Source organism: Aphelocoma coerulescens, chromosome 2 (genome assembly GCF_041296385.1).
Source record: "Aphelocoma coerulescens isolate FSJ_1873_10779 chromosome 2, UR_Acoe_1.0, whole genome shotgun sequence".
NCBI lineage: Eukaryota > Metazoa > Chordata > Aves > Passeriformes > Corvidae > Aphelocoma > Aphelocoma coerulescens.
In genome coordinates, this window is record NC_091015.1 from 160579627 (window position 1) to 160604386 (window position 24760).

Genomic DNA, 24760 nt, shown 5'->3' on the forward strand with positions numbered 1-24760 from the left:
CTGTGTGTAGCCATCCACCAACAGGCAGATGTTAAACTGCCACGGCCTGAGCTGCTTTTTCTGTGACTTTTCTGTAAAACACTCATCCCCCAAGTGTGTGATTTCACTTAACAACTTCACTTTTATGGCATGTTACAGTGACCCAAACAGATGAAATCCACAGCATACTGTCATTCCCCCTCGTGCAGTGGCCTGAAGAGGAAATAAGAAATTCCTCAGACTCTGAAACCCTGTTAAACTCTCAGCCTCTGTTTTCTCAGCTATATAATAAGCTTACTAAGTCTAGTCTACAAAAGCTTGCTGCTGTTCAAATGCATCTTAGCTTCTCTTCTCCTAAGTCAGCTTCGGAAGCTGAGTCAGAAACTGCTGCCTTTGGAAATGGAACCCTGGAAGTCTGGTTCCTTTTTCACCACAAAATTATGGGAGATCGTGTTGTGCAGCAATAACTCTGAAGTATTACCAAGTGTAGAATAAAGGAAATTTCTTATCTTGTTTTCTTCTCTTTGATTAGTTAATGTCTGCAAGGATGAAAAATATTTCTGAACAACGTAAGAGAAGCATTTGTTATCCTAAGACAGCACTGTTCTGGATGTGCTTTCTTTGTTTTTTGAATGATAAAAGGCCTAATCTTTTTCATAATCAGTTTAAACTGTGATGCCGGGAAACCAATGAAACCATCACAAATAATTTAATTTGCAACTGAGCCTATTTTGGAGTCATATCTTCAAAATTATGTCATCAGGTCACTGGCATGCTGTGTTTGTTATGGAAGGTCTGTCTAGCTCGGTGCACTGAAGTTATGGAACGAGTGCAAATGCTAGAATGAGAACATGAGCTTGACTAATTTTCCAATAGATTAATCGTTCCTTCATCTCATCATGAAACAATATCGTAGCTCAGAAACATTCAGTCCTTCAGAAAACAGATCTAGGGCAGTGTCTGAATTGTATGATTTGGCCCATCCTCAAGCAGGTTTTCAATCTGCTGTGCTTGGCTGCTTTTTGGGGAAGGGGCTGAAAGCTTCAGAGATTCAGATGGAATGAACTGTTCTCTGTGCACTAGGTGCAGACTTTTGCAGTTAAAAAACAAGTACTGAGTCCGGAATGGACTGGAGAACTGAAATGAAGTGCTTTCTTTTGCTTTGGCCTTTGCAGTTTCTTTGTTATTTAGATCACAAGCAGTGTTGGACCCTCAAAAATGCTGAAGACGTGTAGGTAGAAGTCCCAGGGAGTAATTGCTTGGAAAGCCTGGTAATCTGTGCATCCAAACAGCACCTTCACTAGGTCATGCACTCTTGCCAGCTATTTTGCTAGTTATGGCTGAGAATAACACAGTGATTAACAGTCACTTTTGAGAGATTGGTGGATTGCGAAAGAAAATGAAGTAATTCTAAAAATCCAAGTTAGGAAGTATTTTACTGTGTGAAGATGTAACTGATAAAGTTTGTGCTCAGAGATCCAAATTCTGATCTGTGCCAGAAAGGAGCACAGCTGAAAGCTTGGGGAACATCACTCCCCTCTGCTTGAAAAAGTCTGCTCAGAAGACAGGTTGGGAAAACAGGAATTTCCAGGCTTAATTTGCCAGTGCCACTGCCTACAATGCAACAGCACAGCCTCAGTGAGTTTTCAGGCCGTGCTGGGCTGCAGGACTGCTCTCACTGCATTCCCACAGCAGCTGAGTGGCTCCTGTAGCAGGAGCTGTACGTGTACAGACGTGTGTACTTTAGGAACTGCTTTGCTGAGGAGACAATACAAGCTGCCACCCACGTGGGCCCTCTGAAATCCTAATGGGTACTTCTACTGTAAATATTATTTCATTTAATAAATCAGCTCTGAGCAGCTGGCATGCACTTGTCCTTTCGAGAAGAGCATCTCTGGAGGGGTGGCTGCCCTGATGCAGATCTCCATTCCCATACCAGCAAACAGGCTGTGCAAATGAACCTGAAACCTCTCCAGTGCTGCTGGTGGCTTTCACTTGAGGTCACAGCACAGGTCTTCAAGTTATTTAAGAGTAAAATAAACAAGTTCTTGATTTACTGTTTTATTTTATTTTACTAAATTGGGTTGTTGTAGGTATCTGCACACCCAAGGAGTGAAAGGCCATAATTCCATGCTAGTGAAAGTCTAATCATATGTGCTCAGCCGAAACCTGCCTATGTGTTCCAGTATCTGGCAGTAACAATATTTCAGCATTTAAATAGCACTTTAAAGCCATTAACTAATCAATGCTAACAAGGCTCCAGGGAAAAGAGGGTGGTGCAAATGAAGAACCACCAGAGTAGAGACCTGATCCAAAGTCCACCAAAGGGTATCAATTCCATCCATTTCAATGCTATGGAAACAGGTTTTAATTATGAGACTATTCTGCTTTCCCTTGACATTATATTTCTTGCTATGCCAGCATTAACTCAGGAAATTTCAGTGGTTGTGCTGCAGCAGCAAAGAAGGAAAAAAGAGTTAAATAAAGTGGGAGCACAGCGTTATATTTTGCAAAAAATGTTATGCATTTGTTTAGAAAATCTCTGCACACTGCTTACATTTAAGCAGTGGTAATATTATTAGTCACTGCAAAAGAAACTGGGTGTTCCCTTGTTCTTGCTAACAATACAGGAGGGATAATTTTGGATTAAGCTACATGTTTTATGAAAAATATACTTGATGTTTGCTGGTTCATGTTAAAAGAATTCCCAGTGTGACCCATCAAATATCACACCCTATCCACTGGGAATTTTATTCTACTATAGCCTTTTGTTGTTGTCTTTGGATCCCTCGATGATGCTGACATGTAGCCATACGGATCAGTTGTCCTTCCAAAAATTATTCAATGCAGCTTTGAACCAAGGGCATTGACCTCAATTAAAAATATAAATAAATAACACCACAGACTGAAGATTCACATGCCTTTGTCAGAGATTTGCCTGGTATTATTCATATCCCCACTTAAGTACTTATTTCCAGTTTGGAAACTGCTTTTGGCAGGTTTAGCTGCTTCAGCAAAAGCATAGATGGGGGGGGTGAGTCATTTATTTGGTCTTGCATTAGGAACTTCCTGCCATTTGCAAAGGAAGTGGATTTTTTTAAATATATTTCAGAAGACTGTGTTCATCTGTAATGAATGGGGGGGGTTGGGGAGGGTTGATCTGTTTTGCTTTGAGCAGGTTTGTCCCTTCAAGAGGTTTTGGTGGAGTATTTTAGCACAGGGAACATTTCTGTAGGAAGCTCTGTTGGTTGGTGTGGAATCCGTGAGCGACGTTCACAGCAGGACTCAGCTGCCGAGTGACGCAGCTGCCCAGCCCCGCGTTCACCACTCAGGCTTTTGGTCCAGTGCACATGGACAAATAAGTGCCTAAGAACTGGGTTTATGACAAGTCAACATGATGGCTGGTAAATATTAAAGCTAGCCAAGAGAAAAAGCCAAGAGAGACAAGGTCTAAAATAGATTTTATGTTTGTTTCCACATAAAGTTTTTGACTATGAGTTCCCTCTAAGATGAATACTTCTGGTCACTGAGAGTTTTCTCTGGTACTGCCTCACAACCCAGAGACTTGGTGTCAGTACCATACTCAGTGGTGTTTGGGCACAGCTCTTCTTCTAACCAGGAAAACGTCTCAGCCACAGCCTACAGGGTGGGTGTACATCCATTGCGCAATGCTTGGCTTGCAATTCCTCTTGAAGGAGTTAACACATTTTGTAAAAATAATGAAAGTTCTTCAAGCCAAACAGGAAAAAGGAAGAATTTGGCTCTGCAGCTCACAGATGTCATTGTAAAGGCAGAGAGATAGCTCTATATCCCTGCTACAGTTGGAAGGGGAATTGGGATTTGCTGCATACTTCCACTCCTCCTCCAAACAGAAGAGGCTCCAGTTGCAATATCTAGATGAAAACCTGTCTTTCACACCAAGAACTCATAAAGAGAGCCTTCATTTTTAATCTATCTATTGTGCAGAGGTTAAGCCAGTAGGGATTCACTGAAATTTGCACAGGATAAGACAAAAGGAAAGAAATCCCAGCTGGGGTTTCAGTTAGGATCGAGAGCAACTCCTTTTCCCAGGGTGGCAGTGGTTTCACACACATCCTGATTTGGTAGCAGCCCAACTGGGGTTTTAGAGGTCTCACTGGTACCTGTGTTTCAGACTATGGGTCCAAATGCAGGGTCCTTCACCTGGGGAAGAATAACCCTGGGCATTAGTACAGGTTGGGGGCTGACCTGCTGGAAAGCTGCTCTGTGGAGGAGGATCTGGAGGTCCTGGTGGACAACAAGCTGTCCATGGGCCAACAGTGTCCTTGGGATCAAGAAAGCCAAAGGTATCCTGGGGTGTATCAGGAGGAGCCTTGCCAGAAGGCCAAGGGAGGTGATCCTACCCCTCTCCTCAGCCCTGGAAAGGCCTCATCTGGAGTGATGTGTCCAGTTCTGGGGCTCCTCAGTACAAGAGAGACATAGAGCTCCTGAAGTGGGTCCAGTGGAGGGCAACAAGTTGATTAAGGGACTGAAGTTTCTCTCTTACAAGGAGAGGCTGAGGGAACTGGGCCTGTTCAGCCTTAAGAGGAGACAACTGAGAGGGGACCTCATCAACGTCTATCAGTATCTGCAAGGAGGGGTCAGAGGATGGACCAGGCTCTGCTTGGTGGTGCCCAGCAATAGGACAAGAGGCAATGGGCAGAAACTGATGCCCAGGAAGTTCCACTTGAATATGAGGAGGAACTTCTTTAGTGTGTGGGTGACCCAGAACTGTAACAGATTGCCTGGAGAGGGAGTGGAGCCTCCCTCACTGGAAGTATCCAGGAGCTGTCTGTGCCATGTGCTCTGGGATGACCCTGCCTGTGCAGGGAGGTTGGACCAGGTGACCCCCTGTAGTTCCTTCCAGCCTTACCCAGTCTGTGATCCTGCGACTCTGGGATTCTGCGAGGTTCAGGTGAATTCACCACAGTCAAAGTGTAACACACTGATGTAGTCTCAGTTTGTCTGCTCCGATGGGTCCTTTGTATATCCTTCTTTGTCACCTGCTTGCCACTGTGCAGAAGTTTGAACAGCACCATGCACTGTGGCCCATGAAGGTCCCTGTCCTTGCTGATGGCCCCAGAAGGGTGTGTGTGGTGACCAGCTACTCACCTACCCTCCAATGGTCCAATGGTCTAAAAGAAAGCTGTTTGGGGCTGCTGGAGGATCAGAGAATTGTTTTTGTGGGTGCCTGAGCCTTTTGCATGAGTTTGTTTGTTCCTGCTGGAGGAATGTCATACTATTCAGACCTGTCCACCTGTTAAACACACCTGTATGGACAATTGTATAGAGCTTGTTCTTTTAGTGATCTGTGCTAAACATGCAGATAAACACAGTAAGTTCCTTACAGATGTAGCTTTACCAAGCTGGCATGAGATATTGTTTTTCATGTTGATACTTTTTGTGGTTTACCATGGGCAGGCAAGGAAGTACAGAGACATGTTTTAACTGTGAACTGAAGGCAGTGCCTTAGTCCTACACAGTGGTCAGAGGCAGGAGAAATGAAATGTTTAAAGGCTCTAAATATGGGTGTATTTTTCTCAGCTCTCTCAGAGATGGGTGGCCTTCTCCATCCCAACCCCAAAGAGAAAGTTTGTGTTTGTCAGAGTTTCCTCTGCCTAAGGAAAGCCAATTAGAAAGTACTGCCTTCAGCATTAACATCTACCCTTTGACATTTCTTCCCCTTGAACTTTTCTTTCCAAAATGACCTACAAGAAGACAAGCTACACAGACCACTAATTAAGCTTCTGAAGCATTGAGTGAGCAGAGATTTTAACAGAGCCCAGCTAATGCCCACAGTTGGTCATTCACGCTTCTTGCATCTGTAATCCTCCCTCAGTCTGCCTGGCTAAAACCTTGGGGTGCCAGGACTCCATCCCCATTCCCTCCATGATTCTTGTGGGTCCTTTCCAAGTCAGCATATCCTGTGGTTCTGTGATTCTGTGATTTGCTCAGTGGGGATAATCTGACTGACCAGCCACTGCAAATACTGTCCTCTGCTGCAAATTCAACAGCAAATTTAAAGTACCTGTAAGTTGTAAATGTCTTTTCTTAAAAGCTGCTCTCACATACTAGAAAGGGGGGATTCTCTGAACTTGACCATTATGAACCCTGCTCACGTCCACCCTGGAGGCATAGTGTTAGGGATGTTCAAACAGAACTCACTTGGGGGCTGCACAAGCACCTTGAAGGGGGCTTTTTAAGTCATTTATGCAAAGCAGACTTTGCAGTAACTTGTTCTTTAACAGGAAGGTGTGATCAAGGAGGTGTTGTGTATGAGTCTATGCTCTAATACATTAGGCTATTAGAAACAAGAGATTACAGAACTTGGAAGCCACCAGGAAATCTCCTGATTTAAAACACTTTGCTGGTCAGTTTATCTGAGTTGCTGCAATTCTTGCAGTGACCAGGGCAGAAGGCACCAAATGCACTTTGGCTTCTTTTTGATTCTCTGTGGTCATTATTTGTTTGAGCAAAATTTCTCCAAAACTGAAGTACAATTACTCCCTTCTCTCCTTTTAGCCCCCATCTTTAGCTGTTATATTTTTAAAGAAGTTCATCTACTGGCTAGAAATCTGGAAAGTACTTCCCTCCCCCCTCACCTCTTCCTCCCACTCAGTCTGGCTGAGGCATTGTTATACACACAAACACGTAGCCCCGAGTTCATCTGTGTGTACCAGAATCCTTCCCATTCCATTTTTCACAGCCTCACTGAAGGAACATCCAACTCACATCTCAGCTGAACTCTTGAACTCACCAAGGCTGAGATAGCTCAAAATCAAGCAGAACAGGCTGAAGGGTGCCTATCAGTTTGAGGAGCAGCTTAGCAAGTGCAAGTCAGAATTCTGTCCTCACTGATGTCTGATAAGGAAGAGCTGGTAAAAGGCCTGATCATTGTCTAATCTTCCTCATGTAGAAATGTCATGTGCCCTCTGCTTGAAAATGCACTGAAAAGTGTGTGTCCTTTTGCCCTGAGCAACACATTTACAGAGCAGTAACAGAGCCAAGCAATTCACTAAAAGAAAATCCAGTCCTTCAAGACCCTAAATGCAGTGTGTCACTTGTGATTTGTTAGATGGCTGCTGCTTTTTATTCTGAAGTTGTTGGTCACATTTGCTGGTCTTAAAGCTTTGAACTCAGATCAAGGAAGTACAAAGTAATATTGTTGGTTGGCACTGTGTACTCAGAGCTGACCGCACCAACAGGACTGGGACCACATTCATGTTCTTGGACTCCTGGGCATAAAACACAAACACCTGTGAAACACATGCCTCAGGTTTCTTCCCTGTCTTGTACCCAGGTAGAGGAGACAAGGGTTGGAAACACTTCTTACAAGAGTTTCAAGGAAGATGTCAGAGAGGACATAGATAGGACTCAAGCAGCAGTTTCTGATTGCAATCTGTTTAAGGGATCACTTGATACTTCTTTTGACAAAGAGAGGCTGTAGCTTTAAGTCAAAGAAATGGAGGGAGTAAGGACAGAAGAAGAGAGCAGTAGGTAAGCTGATTGCAGCTCTTGCAGCAAAACTGGACATGTTCTTTTTGCCAGCCATTTCCAAACAGTTGCTCAGAATCAAACAGCCAGCTCTAAACCAGCATTTCATTCATTTAATAGCTTTAGAGGCTGTTCCCTATTAAACAAGGCATGGTAAATCTGTTTCAGATTAGCAAAGCAAATGAGTCACAAAAATATCCCACTTTGGTGTTAAGTTTTGGCCCATACAAGCTGCATCTCAAACAGATGCTGTGTCCATTCTGCTAAATATAAAATGGCCAGACCTCAGTGTCTGGCCCTGAGACCAAGTGGCATGGCCTGACTTCAGCCTTCGGGCGAGCCCTTTGTGTCAGACTGACCCCACACATTGTGTGGCACTTGGCCCTGGCTCCCTTCTGTGCTGCAAGTGGTGTCCCTTCAGTCCTAAGATTTATCTTTATTTTTGTGCTGTGGTTTTGAGTTCAAAGGCTCTGGAATAACCTAAGGGTGGTGTTGCAACCCACAAGAGTAATGTTTTTATGGCCTGAAGCTGAAGGGGTGTGTTGCATCCCCCAGGGTATGCATGGCGCTCTGCAGGAGGATGGGACAGCCTTGGGAGACTTCGTAGGCTGCAGTGTGGTCATCTCCATACTGCCTGGTGACAGGTCCTGGGAAGAAGGCAGGCCAGAGCCAGCCAGCACAACAGAAATTCAGCATGTGGGCAGGCAAGGATCTGGGTATCGAGCTCACACCCCACCCCTTTTAGCCTGCACACATCCAGAGGAACTGAGCAGGTTCCTCTGTGCATTTTATTATCACATGCATCCACCTGGAGTTAAACACTGAGCAGAGGACAGCCCCTGCAAACCTCTCAAACCTTCAGTCCTCCTCAAAAACTTCTTGCTAATGAAGAATTGCAGCAGGTGAAGCACCACCTCTGCTGACAACCTCTGGATAGGTGGAAAACACTGGGAAATTTCAGCAGCATTTCAGTTTCTATCTGCCTGAAATTGGGTGCTAAAAGGAAGGCAGTAGTCTTGTTTCTCACAATTTTTGATATGTTTAACAGCTTTCAGTTAACTCAAGAGCAACTCTGATAAGTTTTTTTAACAGAATACAGACACTCCCATAAATAAAACATAACTTCTGTATTTTTATCAAAAAGTGAATGTAAAAGTAAAATGAAGGATTTCTCAAGATACCACAGAATAGAGATATTTTCAATCCAAATCATACCTCCAAGAAAGCTTTCCTCAGCTTAAGACAAAAAGGACAGAGGTTTCTTTGCTGTAGGAACCACCTAGTTAGTGAAACCATCAAAGATGAGTGATTGCCAGGTTGATGTCTACCATCTACAAAGCATTGTGTGGAGGTTCCTGACATTTGTCCTTGGAAAAAGGACTGCTGGTGGAAAGACTGGCTATGTGAATAAAGAGAATATGGAGAATATATCTTGTCTCTGGTAACATTTTTGACACTGTCACCCACAGCATTCTTATTTTCAAGTTGACAAAGTATAGGCAGATGCATGAGTGTGCTTGAAAAATGGTTGTGATGCCAGGCTAAAGTGTGTCATAATCAGTGTCTTAAAATCCATCTGAAGGCCAGTAACAAATGGAGTATTGAGGATGTCCAGGATTTTTCAATATCTTCTTCACTGATTTGGATGATGAGACAAGGGGTGTGCACCCTGCAGCAAATTCCAGATGATGCTTAGCAAGGGAGAGTGACTGATATCCCAAGTGACAAAGCTTTAACCCAGAAGAACTTTGAGGAATGTGAAAACTGTGCCAACAAGAACTTCCTGAAATTCGGCAGGGAGAAGTGCTTGGGGTTCTGTGCTTGGGGTGGAATAACCCCACACATCAGCAGAGGCTGGGAACTGAATGGCTGAGGCTTTATGAAAGGGAATCTGGATGCCAAAATATGTAAGGAGGCAATAGTCTGTTCTCATTACAGGTGGTGCAAGCAGCACATGGAATTGTATCAGGAGAAGCAGATTCAGGGCAATTATTGTCTCCTTTATTCATCCCTGGTGGGACCAGTTTTGGACCCATCAGGATGTCAAGAACCTTAAAAACTCAGCAAAGGGCTACAAAGATAGTAATGGGGGTAGGGCAGATGACCTTCAAGGAGAAGGCTAGGGAGCTGAGCTTGTTTGTCCTGCAAGAGGAGACACAGGGATGGTCTAATAGCAGCCTACCTCTATGTGACAGCAAACTGGAGGGATGATGAAGTAGTGGCACAGAATATAATGGGACAACAGCTACAAATCATGACTTGGGGGCTGAGATAGGGCTGATGTTTAAGACAGTAACAAAAAGCTAAAGGAAACCAAAATAAGTTCTGCTCAGTTAAATGAGCAGGCCCAAAGGAAAGCCATCATAGGAGGGCATAGAGTAGATCCCAGCAGTGTTGGGATCACCACTATAAAGCAGAGTGAACAGTGAAGGGTGCCAAGAGTGCTTAAAAAGGTGAACTCTGGAGGCTCCACCTACTTGCCAAAATAACCAGTTTCTGGATTGAAATTCTACTGTGCAACATGTCCTCTGGATATGGGACGAAGGCTTAGAGTTTTAAAAACGCAAGGCAGAAATTTTTGGAAGAAAAATGGTCATTTCTGACCCACTTCTTAGTGTTCAGAACAAGTGTCTAATAGAGGAAACACCTGAGGGTTGATGTGAGCAGGTCAACATAATTTAAAACCTGTAAATATATTTCTTTTTTGAACAAATAGGTGGTCAACACTGTCAAAACTACAGCTAAGGATGGGCTTTAGATCAGAAAACATTGGTTAAAGTTATTGTTATGGGGTGGCTGCACTGCCTTTTTCCAGCTCCCATTGTCGCTGGAAAGATAAGAGCTCACTGTAAATAAAACTTGATTCAGAGGCATGAGACTGGGGAGCACCACCTGGAGCAGGAAGGAATTCTGGTGAAAATGCTGAGGGCGAGGATGTCACAACAACTGAGGACTTTCAGGGCTGTGTTGGAGGGTATCCAGTGAACAGAGATAGAAAAACCCTAAGGCCTGCCTTACTTACAAAAAGCACAGGGCAAGCAGAGTAAGAAGGAACAACCAAAATAGTGTTAACAGCAGCTGGAAAAAATGCCTCTTAAAGGGCTACTTGTTCTTGTTTTCTAGGAAGCACAGTCCTTCTAGTTTGTATCCTAAATGGCCCTGGTAGAGGATCCAGTACTCAGACATACCATTGCTCTTTACTTCACAGCTCATTTCATAGCTGGTGATGCCCAGCAGTGATCACAGCCCAGGGGGCAGGAGCCCCCCCAGTTTCTAGTGAGATACACCTGCACAGGCTGCTGCTGCTGCTTCCTGTGTCCTCACTGCTGTGGACTGATCATCAGTGGTTTTAAATGGAAAAAGCAGCTTTTCAGGAAGGGTATGTTGATGCCTGTTACCTCATTGAATGCTCTGTCTGTCAGCATGGCTGATGATTTAATTTAGCTTTTCATCACCCAGCGCTGAGATATAGCATCCATGGGTGCAAGGCCGCAGGTGTTTAATAGTGTGTAGCAAAGGTTTACAGACGTGGCTAATTATTATTCACTAATTTTGGTATTACATTGCTGGGTAGAGCTAAGTTTAGGTTAAGGTTGGTTTACTAAGTTAAGGCTAATTTATTAAATTAGGGTTAATTTAGTAAGCTCAGGTTAATTTACTAAATTAAGGTTATTTTACTGAAAATTAATCTCGAGAGACATTTTGTGGCAAAAATTACTATTGAAGTGGTGAGGAAATTCCCTATCCTTTTCTGCTAGGGAGCCAAGGCCAGAGTATAAGTCTTAAATACTTTGAGGTTATTGGTAATTGCAAGTACTGGGACTAGCACAAATGTTAGTGTTGTGGGATGAGCAGAGTCTAAGTGCACGTAGGCACACTTTGTGTAAAGGCCTGAACATTGTAATCCACCCACTGTGGTCTGTGGTACTGGATAGCCTTGCAAACAGGGAGAATCTATCCCAGAAAGCAGCATCATGTATCATGGAGCTTGCACACATCTGAGCCACGAGAGCAGAGATCTGAGCAGGATGATTAATACATCACCCTGGGAGAGTAATGTGAACATACTGAAACAAAACATTTTATTCTTAAAGGGCCTGTATCTGAAAAGATTGCCTGCACCACATTTTGTGCCCCTTCAGCTCTGAAAAACCCTAAGCAAACGGATAAGGGAAGAAATAAGAATACTTGTTACTGAATGTAGGATTTCCTGTTGGTGTGCTTTCCCTGATGGAATGCATTTATGGCTTTGTTTGTCACATACATTGTTGGTTATTTTTATCTCAGAAGAAGCTCTTTAAATGATCAGAGTTTAAAACAGGATGAAGATCTGTTGCAGTTTTTATTCTCAGTTTTCAAACATGATATCTCAAGCTATATTTGGACATAATTTCAAAGCCATCTTATTAGAAACTTGAATAAGTCCTGAAAAAATTTCTTAACTCAGAAAGGAAGCCTTGACCATAACTAGTTAATACATTTTAAAAATCATAAAGATCTGTCTGCAGCAGTATTTTAAACTGGGAATTACAGTGAAATGGGGAACATGCTTTAAAAATTTGTGTAAAGTAGTATGGACATAATCAAAAACGTTTAACTAGATTCTTTGACTGCAAAAGCAGATATGCCATATCTGATTCTTCCTGCTGGGTTATCACTGCCATTAGTTCCAAGACAGAAAAGCCCACAGGAGCCAAATTTAATCTGATGTTCTTTCTGTGGCGTTTGATGCAGGCTGGGAGAAGAGACAGCTCCTGCCCCACATCCCTGGGCAGCTGTGAAGCTGCTTTACAGCAGTTTATTCGCAATGGTGAAAGGAGATTTTCTAGATCTTTTCTGTCTGTCACTATTAGAAACTCAAGACAAAGGCTGAATGCAGACTTGAGCTGCCTGAAACCCATTATTGACTGACTTTCATCAGGTTTTAGGTTAATCCCAGTCTTGGCCATGCTGAAAGCTCCAGATGCAGACATGAAAGCCAGACCATATCTGTTCCTTCTCTGTGTGTATGATGGTTTTCCAGGAAAGGTCCCAAGGACTCCTGTTATACCTGCAGGAAGCCCACCCAGGTCTGATCTGCCACCTCTCCATGACCTCAGGCAAGAGCTCAGGTAATGACAAGCTTGAGGGATAAACACTTGGCTGATGGAGGTATCTGGTGAGTTTTACCCCCAAAGCACAAGATTAGTAACCCTGTCTGCTGGAAATCAGCCTCATGGTAAAGTCCTTCAGGCATTTTTCTAGGTGAGACAATCCACATCCTTGGTTTGGACCCTGCTTCATGCAAATTTGCAAGAGCAAGTTATCAAAATTTCTGGTCTAGGGAAGGTGTTGCGGAGAATGGATCCTCACCTATACCCAAGTGGCTTCAGAGAAGTGTCTGGCTGTTGGGGACCAGCCACTGTCAGTGCTGCGGTGTAACTTGTGTTCCCTGCCTGGATGATCACACAGAACCAGCAGCACACTAAAAGCCCAAGGAGAAAAAAAGCCCAAACAATAACTGTTGGTACCAAAAGTGCCCTTGGTTCTGCAGCTGCCAGTGCCTCTTGCTAGAAGTTTGTCAAAGAAGAACTTTCTTCACCAAAAGGGGAAGTGTCCTTTTTTTTTCCCAGCAGCTGCAGTGTACTGAACTAGACGTTTTCAGAGCCACATCATCTGTGTGCCCATTGCCAACATCCAGCAGTTATGTTATGTACTCAAGACTTTTCCTGGCAAAGTATCAAACCTCCCTGGAATAATCTGAAGGGGCCTCAGTTCGTATGTTCCCTGGTACTGCAGAAAGGCTGAGTCTGTGATCTGGTAAATATTTAAGGTTAGGATTAACCACTATTTTAAAACACCTCTTTCTCATAAACATTCACTTATGTTATGACACCCGAAGTCCTTCCTGCAGTTAAATAACAATAATGATTCATTGTTGCCATTGATGTGTGTTTCTGCTTAAATACTGAAATCAGTTCCTCAATATAGGAGGTTTGTTTATAGAAGTGGAAAAGGAACAGCATATCTATCCCAGTCTGACTGATTGACTAAAGATTTGAGGTGCTTTCAGTTAAGAGGAAAACCTGGGCATTGTAGCATATTCTTTGTTCAATCCTTTGGTTTTTTTTAAATTTTATTTTTAATGGGAACAGATTCCTGTTTTCCTGGTCATAAGAGGGAGGGATGTAGTAGCAGAAAGCATGAATAAAAAGGGGTGGGAGGGATCTGGTAGGTGAGGTAAAAGTCAACTTTGTCTTCTTTAGACTGTTTCTCACTTCAAGGATAAACACTTGGCATAGTTTCTGGGTTTTAAAAAACTGAACTGCATTTAAGATGGTTTTAAGTCTAGGAAGCTGTACTGAGGAAGTGGGTAGCCCAGCTGGCAAGGGCTTTGGGCAACATGGGCATACATCACTGTCCTAAGTAGACAGAAAACAAGTCACTCTGGAAGTTGAACATGATTTTTCCTGCTTACTGCTTTGTGCTCAACCTCCTCACAGTGCAAATATTTAATTATTGCATTGTGCCCAGTTTACTAATGGTGTAAATATTTCAAGAAGGAAAACAGCATAAACATCACCAGAACATGTGGAGAAGGGAGGCTCAGACATCCTGGAAAATAGGATGTGACCCTGCAAAGGACTGAGAGAAAGTTTTCATCCAGCTTCCTACAGAAAGAGGATTAGGGAAGCTGAGGAGGTTTCTCATATTTATGACCATTTAAACAGCAAAAGACTTCAGAAAAAAAAAGTACCAAAAGCACTGTAGTGCTGCATTAAAAGGGATTTTAAAAAGATACTAGATGGAAACACTACTGGAAGTACTGACTTACTGTAAACATTTGAAAAAACAGGCTACTATCCTCAAGGCTTTGAATAAAAGTCAAGGCGTTAGTCTATTGACAGGAAACCAGAGTTGGAAAGAAACTCACAACAGTTCCAAATATTACTTTTTTCCCCTTAAAGTGAGAATGCTGCCAAGCAGCATTTAGTGGAAAGAACAGAACATGTATTTTCATATCATATTATAGAAAACTACAGTTGAAGAGGACTCAGAATGGGAATCTGTGCCTCTTTGGAAAAAGGGTCAAGTAAAAGTAACCATTGCTTTTCACCACTTTTTAAACCTCTTTTAAAATCCCCCAGAAATAGAGTTTGGGGGTTTTCTAGGTTCATCTGAGATACATTATTTCAAGAAATTATTTTTCATTTTTTCTTCCTGTTAGTTCTTTCTTATCATAGGCTGAGGGCACTTGGAGAACAAGTTTTCCTTCTAATATGTAACACTCTTGATAACATTTCCAAGTACAGGAAGACTAGCAGTTTTCAGGCTTTCCTCCTCTGTGTGTTTCTGTGGTGTTTCTACTGGTTCTTTTCCCCATTTAGTATTGAAAAGCACAACAAACTTTATTTTTAAAACATTTCCTCATAAGTCTTGTTGCCTAAAGGACTTGCCAGGGTCATAGCTCTTCACTCTCTGTTTTCTTTACATCTTTTTTAACTTGCAGTATACAAAGCTGGCAGTGAAATGTGGAAGTCAGAGGTGCTGAAGGATCCTCTGGATTTGTTACTCAAAGGACATAAATGAAGGGCAAAGTTTATCTCCTATGTCTGACTTACAGTAGTCCTGCCAATATGGCCCAGGGTGATGTTTGCTTAGTTTCCCAAGTATCATTCTCTTTCATATTCAGTTTGTAGAGCCTATTCTCTGTTACTGTTGCCTTAAAAGATTCTCTTTTTTCTCATAACTAGTCCATAATTTCTCATTTCTATGTTTTTAATAAATTCACTAATTTAAGCCATTTCTTCTGCTTTGTGAGATCAGTTTGAGTGTTGAACCTGCCTACACATGTTGATGCCAGTTGCTCATGTAAATTGGATTTCTATTTTAGTGATATAAATCACAGTCTGAAAGGAGCTATTTTATGCCATCTCTGTTGGGTAGTAATTATTGCACCATGCTCTGAGTCATATCACTGAATTTTGTGGTTGCTTTATAGAATTATTTGTAGACCATCTGTCCCAAAGCTTTATTACTAATGCATTGAATTACATCAGATGCTTCCCTGTCATCAACTTCGAGTGTGGTGGATTGACTTTGGCTGGCCAACAGGTGCCCATCAAGCTGCTCTTTGATTCCTTCTTAGCAGGACAAAGGGAGAAAATGAGGTGAAAATCTTGTGGGTTGGGATACGAACAGTGAGATCACTCACCAGTTACTGCCAAGGGTAAAACAGAACTGACTTGGGGAAGATTAATTTAGCTTATTGTCAATTAGTAACAGTGAGAAACAAAAGAGGAACTAAAAACACTTTCCCTCCATCCTCCTTCTTCAGGCTCCGTTTCACTGCTGACTCCTCCACCTCATCCTCCTCCAGAAAGGCAGGGATCAGGGAGTGGGGGTTATGGCCAATTCATCACATGTTCCTGTTATGCTCTTCTCTGGCTCCGGCGTGGAGTCCCAGTTACACAATCCTTCATGAACTGTTCCAGCATGGCTCCTTTCTACAGCCTGCAGCCCTTCAGGACCAGACTGCCCCAGCATGGGCTCCTCTCCACAGGTCACAGGTCCTGCTGGAAGCCTGCTCCAGCATGGACTCCTCACAGGCTTCAGCTTCCTGCAGGACACATCCCCTGCTCCCTGCATGGGGTCCTCCACAGGCTGCAGGTGGATCTGTGCTCCATTATGGACCTCCACAGGCTACAGGTGGATCTCTGCTCCCCCATGGACCTTCATGGGCTGCAGAGGCACAGCTGCCTCACCAAGTCTGAGCTTCTGGCAAATCTCTGCTCCAGTGACTGGAGCACCCCCTCCCCATCCTTCCTCATCAACCTGGATTTGTGCAGGACTGTTTTTTCACATATTCTCACTCCTCTTTCCTCTAGCTTCTGTTGCACAGAATTTTTTTCCCCCTTTTCAAGTTCATTATCCCAGAGGTGCTGCCACTGTTGCTGATGGGCTCAGCCTGGCCAAAGACAAAACTAATTTTTTAAGGTAAGCTCTTCCTCATGCCAACAGAGAAACACACTCACAAATCCCTCTACCAAATCTGACATATGGTTTTAAAGACTCAATCACCAGTGTGTCACAGAGACAGAAAATACCAGAAATGTTACAATGCATCTTGGTTGATCATAAATGGAACTACATTCCCAGAGCCACTCTTTTTGAAGGATCTCTTTCTAAAGCAAGACAAAACTAATTTAACTCGGGTCTGTCTTGGAGCTGGCTGGCATTGGCTCTGTCAGACACATGGGAAGATTCTGGCACCTTCTCACAGAAGCCTCCCCTGTAAACCCTGTGCTTCCAAAACCTGACCACGTGAACCCTGCACAATGAGTTACCACGTCAGAGAAGGAACTAAATTCCATTAACATGCTTTACTCTTGAGAAAACTGTGCTGGCCTTTTCTGAGCGCTGTATTTTCTTCCAAGTGCTCACAGGCCATTTCATAATTTGTTCCAATAGCTTTCCACATTCAGCTGAATTCCTTGGATTTGTTCCTCCTCTTTACTTCCACCTCCTTAAACGCAGATAGGACACACCCTCACTAGTCCTCACTGCAGTCAGCCTTTAAAGGTTCTCTCTTTTTAGGGATTTTTCCTAGCAAATGCAAGTAAAAAAGAACATACTTGGTGACACACTTGCTGACTCCAGCTGGACATCTCTGTGCTCCTCATTCCTCTTAAGGTTTTTATTTGGCTGGAGTTTATGAGTTGTCTCTTTCTCCAATCTACACAATGCTTGTTCCACACTGGAATTCTGCAAAAGGAGCCAGAATTTTTGGCACACTCTTGATTGATTTTTGATAACACAGCTCCTGCTGTAACAATCTGCCATTTGTCATAACCATGCAGTGAGCAACAAAAGGTCTCTGTTAAATGTTTAATGCCAGGCACCATCCCAGAAATCAGAGCTGGTAGACTTAGGAGACTGCAGTATATGAGGTAGGAAGAAACCAGAGGAAAAAAACTCAAGAGAAGAAATGTGGAGTTGTTGTCTGGGTTCTGTATAAATATATCTGGACGTTTTATTATCTTTAGAAGTGGAGGATTTCCCTTGGTAATAGGAATCAGAAATCTAATGAGTGTGAATATTCCACTTAGTGGAAATAAAAAAAAAAAAAAAAAATTGCAAATATCTTTTATTTTACTCTCCATAAATATCCTTGATTCAAACAAATCAGCCATGCCCTGGAATACTTCCATGTAAAAAGAATAAATTATAACAAACTTATTGGTCAAAATTTAACTTTTGTTATTGGGCGGCAACATTGGCAACAACAGTCACATTTTTTCCTACAGCACTTCTGCTTTGCAGAGCAGAATAAAATTCTACTGCAGGCCAGAGTCATCTACTATCCTTCTTCATCTGTGTTGGCCTTAGAAAAGTTTCATAAAGACCATATAATGAACCTTGATTTATAGATATGTTTTTTGTTTGGTTGGGATATTTATTTGGGAGGAATGGGGACATTTGGAACATATTGCTGTCTCAATCTGGAAAATAATCATCATTAACTCTCCAAAGATATCATAAAAATGTGGAAAAGTGTTCAGGGTGCTTTGAGTTGATCTGAAGGAGCCCTTTAAGGCTGCAGCATGCCTAATAAGTGTGGTACAGATAACTTGCAAGTAACAGAAAATAAAATCCTTGAATCAAAGCTAAGGTGAAAAGTCTTTGAATTTAAATTCTTGCAACCCAAGTGACAGTGAAGTGTGGAAGCCCTTAGCATAAAACCTCATTTCAGAGGAATGAGAACTGTAAATAGTGCCCAGTAAATAGCAGCAATTTATGTTTGTATCACTAACTTGTGCAACTGAGGAAGGATTCATCAACTGATGGCAACCTATACCATCCAAGAAAAAGCAAAATTCCCTTTAGAATGCTATTATTGCTCAACCAAGCCTTATTTAAATTAATTGTCTTCCCAAAGGAATAAGATTTGGTGACCTTTTCAAGACATCATATTAAAGTGTGCTTTGTTTGTTGAGTGTTTTTGAAACAGCTTGGACCAAAATGCAGTTTTGCTCTAATAAATGTAGTTGGAGCAGTTCCATTACCCTCCTACTCTCTGAAGCCCACAGGACTAAATGGGTGTGACAAAAAGAAGTATTTGGCCATTGACCTGCAAGTCCAGTGACTCATACTGGGTCACATAAAACTGTTTCCCTGTTAGAGGCTATAAAAGAGAGCTGCTGCTAATGTTGAGCTTCCCTGCTTCCACACAGAATGTGAGAGGCTTCAGGGGAAGGGTCCTTTCCTGTGGCTTCACAGGATCATGGATAATGGTGGAGGCAGGAAGGAATTTCCAGAGGTCACTTGGTCCAACCCCCTGCTCAAGCAGGAGTACCTAGAGCTGGTTGCCCAGGATCATATCTAGTTGGCTTTTTGTTACCTCTAAGGAGAGAGACTCCACCACTGCCCTGGGCAACCTGTGCCAGTGCTCAGTCACCTGCATGGTAAGGAAGCATTTCCTGATGTCCAGTCGAATTCTCCTGTCTTTCAGTTTGTGCCAATTGCCTCTGCTCCTGTCAGAACTGAGGGGAGAAGGAGAAGTGAGAAGAAGAAGGCTTGGAGACCAGAAAGACCATGTTGTATTGCCAGCTTACTTCTCCTCCAAACCCAATATTCAGTCTTCATAATTCTGGATTTTTCCCTATGACAGAGTCCTTGCTTATGGGGATGGAAAGCCCATGAGAGTTTTGATTAGAGGGTCTCAAGACACATCAAGCTGGCTCAGTATGGAGCTGACTGGTTTTTCAGATTCTCATCTTTGCTGGTGCTCTCCACAATGCAGGGACATAGAAAAACCTCCACCTGGGCAGTTCTTCCAGGGTCTCATCCCTGAGTTTTCTCTTCCCACAGGAGCCTGACTGTATGCTCCAGCAGATGAGCTATTCTGCTATGGGCAGGGAGGAAGGGGAAGGATGTCTGAGGTGAAATCTATCCCTATGTTTGTCTGCCTGCATTTTTGTGCCATTCTCATCTCTCTGTTTCTTTTTAGATCCTCTCACCTGGGGTGTGTGGAAGCACAGTCCTTCTCCATTCACAAGAGCAGAGAATACTGTATGACCCCATGAATTTTATTTTAGGATTTGAGAGTTGCATTACATATGAGGATTGCCTAATCCAACACATCAGCCAGACCAATTGGCAAAGCATGTCACTGGGGGGCTTTCTTGTTTTGCTCAACCAGGGAGCTAAATGTTTTCTCTGCCTGGAAAATTTATCAAGAAATATTGTTTCAGAGAAAATGTTTTGGAAGCATCATCCCAAGTGGGGATTAGACTTGTTTTAACTAGGGTAATCTGGAATTGGAAAGCTGCACAGACATCTGAGAGTGCCTGGTGACATGTGGAAGCGTAAAGGTGAGACTGACTCATAAAAGTGCACTCGGGGCTGTTTTATGACAGCAATTCACAGTGTATCTGATCCAAAACAAAGCAGGATTTGCTTGCCCGCAGGGATCACTGTGTATATACAGAGGAAACAAAGGGCTTACATCTTTCAACACAAAATATTTCAGTATAAATAGCTCACAGGAACGCAGCTAATCTCTAAGGCCTTCTGTCAACCAGCTGCAGAAGAGGGAGGAAAGGAAAATCTTTTAGGGAAGGGCATCTTCATCATGCAGGGTCAGCTCTTTTTGTAGCCAAAAAGGCCCATGCTTGGTGCTTGGTTTCTGCATCTAAAAACTGTGAGGGATAATTAAGCAGGAGAAGCTCTTTCAAAAACCAGGGACTATGTCTTCTCTGTTCCTGAGAGAGGACTGTAGTATGGGTTCTTAAGAGTTTGATCTCCCACCTGTGCTCTGGGATTATATCTGCCCTGCCAAATAAAAATCATCCAGGGAAGAAACTGAAGCAACTCAAACTCTGACTGCCCGCACTGCCAAACTGTTTCTTCTCTCCCAGGATCTGTTAGAGACCAGTCCAACCAGCTCTGCCCAAGACAAAAGCTTGATGTGGCACAGGTGGCACTGGCACCTCCCCCCAGGAAGCCTTCCCCACTGTCAGTGAGGGTGAGACCAAACCAGATGTCTTACGTTGCCTTTATCATCATCCCTGCTGTCTTTGAATCCCCAGGCTCTTGTGCTTTCCCCTAGGAGTGCACCCTCAGGTTCATATTATAAAATCACCACTGTGGTGTACCTTGTGGCAGGAAACAAGGATCAACTCCTGGAGGGAATAAGTTTTCAGTACCACACAGGGAAGCACAGCTGATTGCCTGATGCATGGGCTGCTTTTCAGTGAAACTGTGGCATTTGGCTGGCACAAAGACAAATTCTGTCCATCTGCTGTCAGCCACAGAAGGTTGTCTAGGAGGGATGCAAGGAAGAAGACTGTCTAAAAGTCAAACTAAGGCACCGAGGTGGTGTGGGCTTGGTGTGTACACAACTTTGAGCTGCGCAGCCTTGTAAGAACAGCCTAATATTTCCATTCAAACGTGAATCCAGAATTCTGGAAAGCATGTATGCACAAATTTGGGAGCTAACTTAATAACCTCATTCTTATTTTCCAGGTTAACAAGTTCTACAGATCTGGGGTTAGCTCCTTAGGTTACTCAAACCAGGTGACTGAAAAACCTCAGAGGATTGACCTTCTGATTTTCAAATGTTTGTGAAAAAAAATTAATGGAAATAAGAAACAGATTTCCACAGGCATGGGGAAGAAGAAGGAACAGACTAGTTTTGGGGGGGTTGCCTATTTGCTAGGTACATGTGCAGCCCACATGTTTTTCTCAGCTTTGCTTCAAGACCATTTAATTGACAACATGTTAGCCTGGGAAAGAAGAACAGCTTGCAGAGGGTTTAGAAACACCCTTTCCCATGGATAGCTTGGCTGGTGGTGCTGCTATTGAGCAGCTAAGCAGTGCCACGGCACTGTGGCCCAGAGATCTCAGCATTTGTTGGTGTAGAGTCGAGGTGAGGGACACCCCTGGCAATCAGGTGTATTGGTCTCAGTGCTTTCCTTCTACCAGGACTGTCACTGTCCCATGCAATGCAAGGGAGCCAAGCCCATTCCCCAGGTGGGCAGCAAATGGAAGGAGGTGTTGTTCATGCCCCAACAATGGTGTGCCTGATGTTGTGACTGCAAGCAAGACAAATTGCTCAGGAGAGTTATGAAATTGTGAAGGACGGTTTCTGCCAGCTTTGCTTGCCTCTTTCTGATATGCACACACCCTGAGGGGGTGGGTGGGGATGCCTACTTTTAAGGAAAGGCCAGGAATTGTTTGTTGGTCTGTTTAATATTTCAGCTGCACAGGTACAACAACTGTTCTATGCACAGCAGAAATATTGTGAAAAGTAACTGACTAATCACACACTGAGATATGTTCTGCTTTTACTAGAATCCCAGTGTTTTTCCCCATCAAAAACATGATGCTCCATGGTGGGACTCTGTGTTTAACTCTGGTGTTGAACACAAGGCAGCAAAAGCACATTGCATCATGCAGTGAGAGCAACAAAACAAACCACCAGGGGACCTGGGGCCAGGCATTGGCCAGACCTCAGGAATGCCAGGGCCCAGGCTTTATAGACACAGTCCTCACAATGAAATCCAGAGATAAGATTCTGTAAACAGTGCATAAATATGATCTAAACATGCCCAAGAAGCATTGCCTACCTGACAAGAACATGAAGTGCATGGGTTTGGTGCACTGCTGTCCTACTCTGGATTTATATGCCTGAAGCAGAAGAGAAATGGAGTTATCACTGTGTGCTGAGGATGAAGACCCTTCTCCTGAGAGCAGATGACAGCTGATGACTCCTGTGTATGGGCTGTCCTTCCAGACTCCGGCACATTCTGCTCTTGGCTGTACCCTGATCCACACTCCAGAGGAGTACTGGAGCAAAGTTCCAAAATGCCTGTCACTTATTTTAGGGTACTTTACAGGCAGGCAGGGGATGTGCTATAGACAAGGTATTCCATATAAAAGATGTCTGTCATTATTCATGCTGTAGCAGTTTTGATGGGGCAAGCAAGAGTTGTGCAGAAGAGCTAAGAAACAATCTGAGAGAGATTCTACCTGCGTGTCCTGTCTTTCCACTGTGGCCCAAATGGAACTTGTAATGTCCTTCTACCCACCCGATCTCTAGATCACAGGAATCAGCCTCCCCTCGCTGTGTCAACTATCAAGCCTTACCATTCACAGCTTGGTGCACAAGGCTCTAGGGACCTGCAGTGGTTGAGCAAAGGGAGGGAATAAAGGGTTTCTAGGCTTTGGCTGGTGGTTTTACATATTTTTGAGATCTTCTTGCTGGACTCTGCTGTCTCCACCTTCCCTCCCCTGCTGTCCTGGCTGCCAGTGACTGCCAACCACCCTACAGGCAGAGCAGTATATGGCAGCACTCTTCAGTCAGCTGCTCATGGAAATCAGCTCAGACCAACAAGCTGACAGATGAAAGCAATTCAGCTGATTTTCCAGGGGAAAAAGAAACAACAGTCCCACAAGTGGCTCATCCAGCAGATTGGCAGTGGCAAATACCTAGAAGGAATAACTACTGATACATGTGCATCCCAGAATCATGTCTAACTAGATGAACATTTCTGCTTGGGTCTCTATCAACCTGTCCTCTGCCTAAATGGTAGTGTTTCCAGGAGAAACAAAACCTAGAAGAGATCCTTTCATGCCTGTGCATTCGTTACTCAAACCCACTTCAGAAAGAGATCTATTTCAGTTGAGATCTCTTCTACAGATCATCTGTCCAGGGCAAGACTCTCTTTCAGAGAGCTTTGCTCTGCCTGTTGATTTGAATCCTCTCCTAGCTGTTCTTATGCCATTGCACTCACTTAGGAAACTGATCCCTAAACATTCCAGCTCCTGGTCAGTTGACAGCTCATTTCTTTCAGTTCCCATTTAAACATGCACATATGTTCTTCTCCCTGGAGTCTGCACAAAGCCCTGCATTGTGGGCTGCACTGGGTACTAAAACTAGCACAGTTGGCTTAAACTTGCCTTTTTCAAAGATTTGCCCTGCCTCTTTTGAGCAAAACAAAGCGTTTTGTATTTTTGAGGCCAATATTGGCTTCAAAATAAATGAGGTTCAAGAAGTGGAACCACAAGGCATTAGGAGCACCCAGCTCCTCTCCCATTGCAATTTGGAGTCCATTTCCCAGCCCAATGTGAACACAAGGGACAATCACATGGAACTGTCCTGCATAATTTGCTTTTAGAGCATTCCAGAAGGGAATATCTGAGAGCAGAGGTGACTATTCACGCCAATTCTTCTGCCAGTCTCCAGAGCTGGTAGAAGAGTAGGTTTCTTTCCCCTTCCTGTGATAAAGGATTCCTGTAACATCAACATTGTGTATTGGTTTACCCTCTGAACCTCCAACATCTCCATGATGTTCACAATGACTTTTGGCAATATGAAAAGTGAATACACTGGAATTAGAAAAATACCTTTTGAATTCAAGATGTGATTGATGGAATTTCTCCAGAAATGAAACAACAGAGGTTTGCTAAGGGAGCAGGCAGGACAAGAGGTGAAAAATCCATTAAAAATAATGGAAGGGAAGAGAAGTGTAGGGAAAGAATAAAATAAAAGTAAAAAAAAAAAGTAAAATAAGTGTAGGGAAGAGAAGATCAGTGAGGTGGAGTTGCCTCAAGATTGGGCCAAACACAAACACAAACAGATGCCTATAGTAGCAATGTTTTGCTTTCTGAATCAGCCTGTCCACCGAACTAGTTCAGTGACTGATCCTTGTGAAAGGCAAGCTCAGAGGCTGTAAAGAACCAGTCCCCTATCAGCACTACATGGTATCAACAGCAGCACTCACCCCGTCCTGGGGAAACTCGTGGGCAGCACTGGCAGTCCATGGAGGTCGGACATGAACAAGCAAGGAAAGCTCTTATCACAATATTGAGTAAGAAAGCATGTGAAATTCCAGTTGTGGCCGTTTAGTTGCCTGGCACCTTGTCTTGAAGCCAGTCCTTCCAATCTGCCCTGGATCCCAGCCAAACCAAAAGGTGGTTCTCTTTGCAATGGGGACTTCCAGTACAGAAAACCTCTAGCAGAGAACCTCCTGCTCCTCTGTGGCATGGGAGGACATGCTCCACTGCTCATGGTGGTCCACACAGGAGGTACATGAAAGACAACAGCACAGTCACAGGTAGTTACTCCTCACCAAGGGTGCAAGCAAAGATATAGTATGTGACATGAACTTGTCAAGGGATGAGAAATATTTCCCTTATTTGTGTCCTGACAAGATGTCAATTTACAAAATGTTGTGGATATTCTGTCCCTGTTCTCTGTGTGTGTGTGCATGTAACTGGTATTGCA

At 43.4% G+C, this 24760-nt stretch overlaps 1 protein-coding gene across 1 annotated transcript in view; it reads right to left on the reverse strand.

The window, feature by feature from the left end:
• The window catches only part of NDRG1 (N-myc downstream regulated 1), a 64792-nt gene extending 40476 nt beyond the window's left edge, over positions 1 to 24316 (reverse strand). The window contains exon 1 of the mRNA XM_069005515.1: positions 24258 to 24316. Within this exon, the coding sequence (XP_068861616.1) occupies positions 24258 to 24310 (53 nt within the window). The 5' untranslated portion in view covers positions 24311 to 24316. The remainder of the gene's footprint in view (positions 1 to 24257) is intronic.
• Between the last annotated feature and the right edge of the window lie 444 nt (positions 24317 to 24760).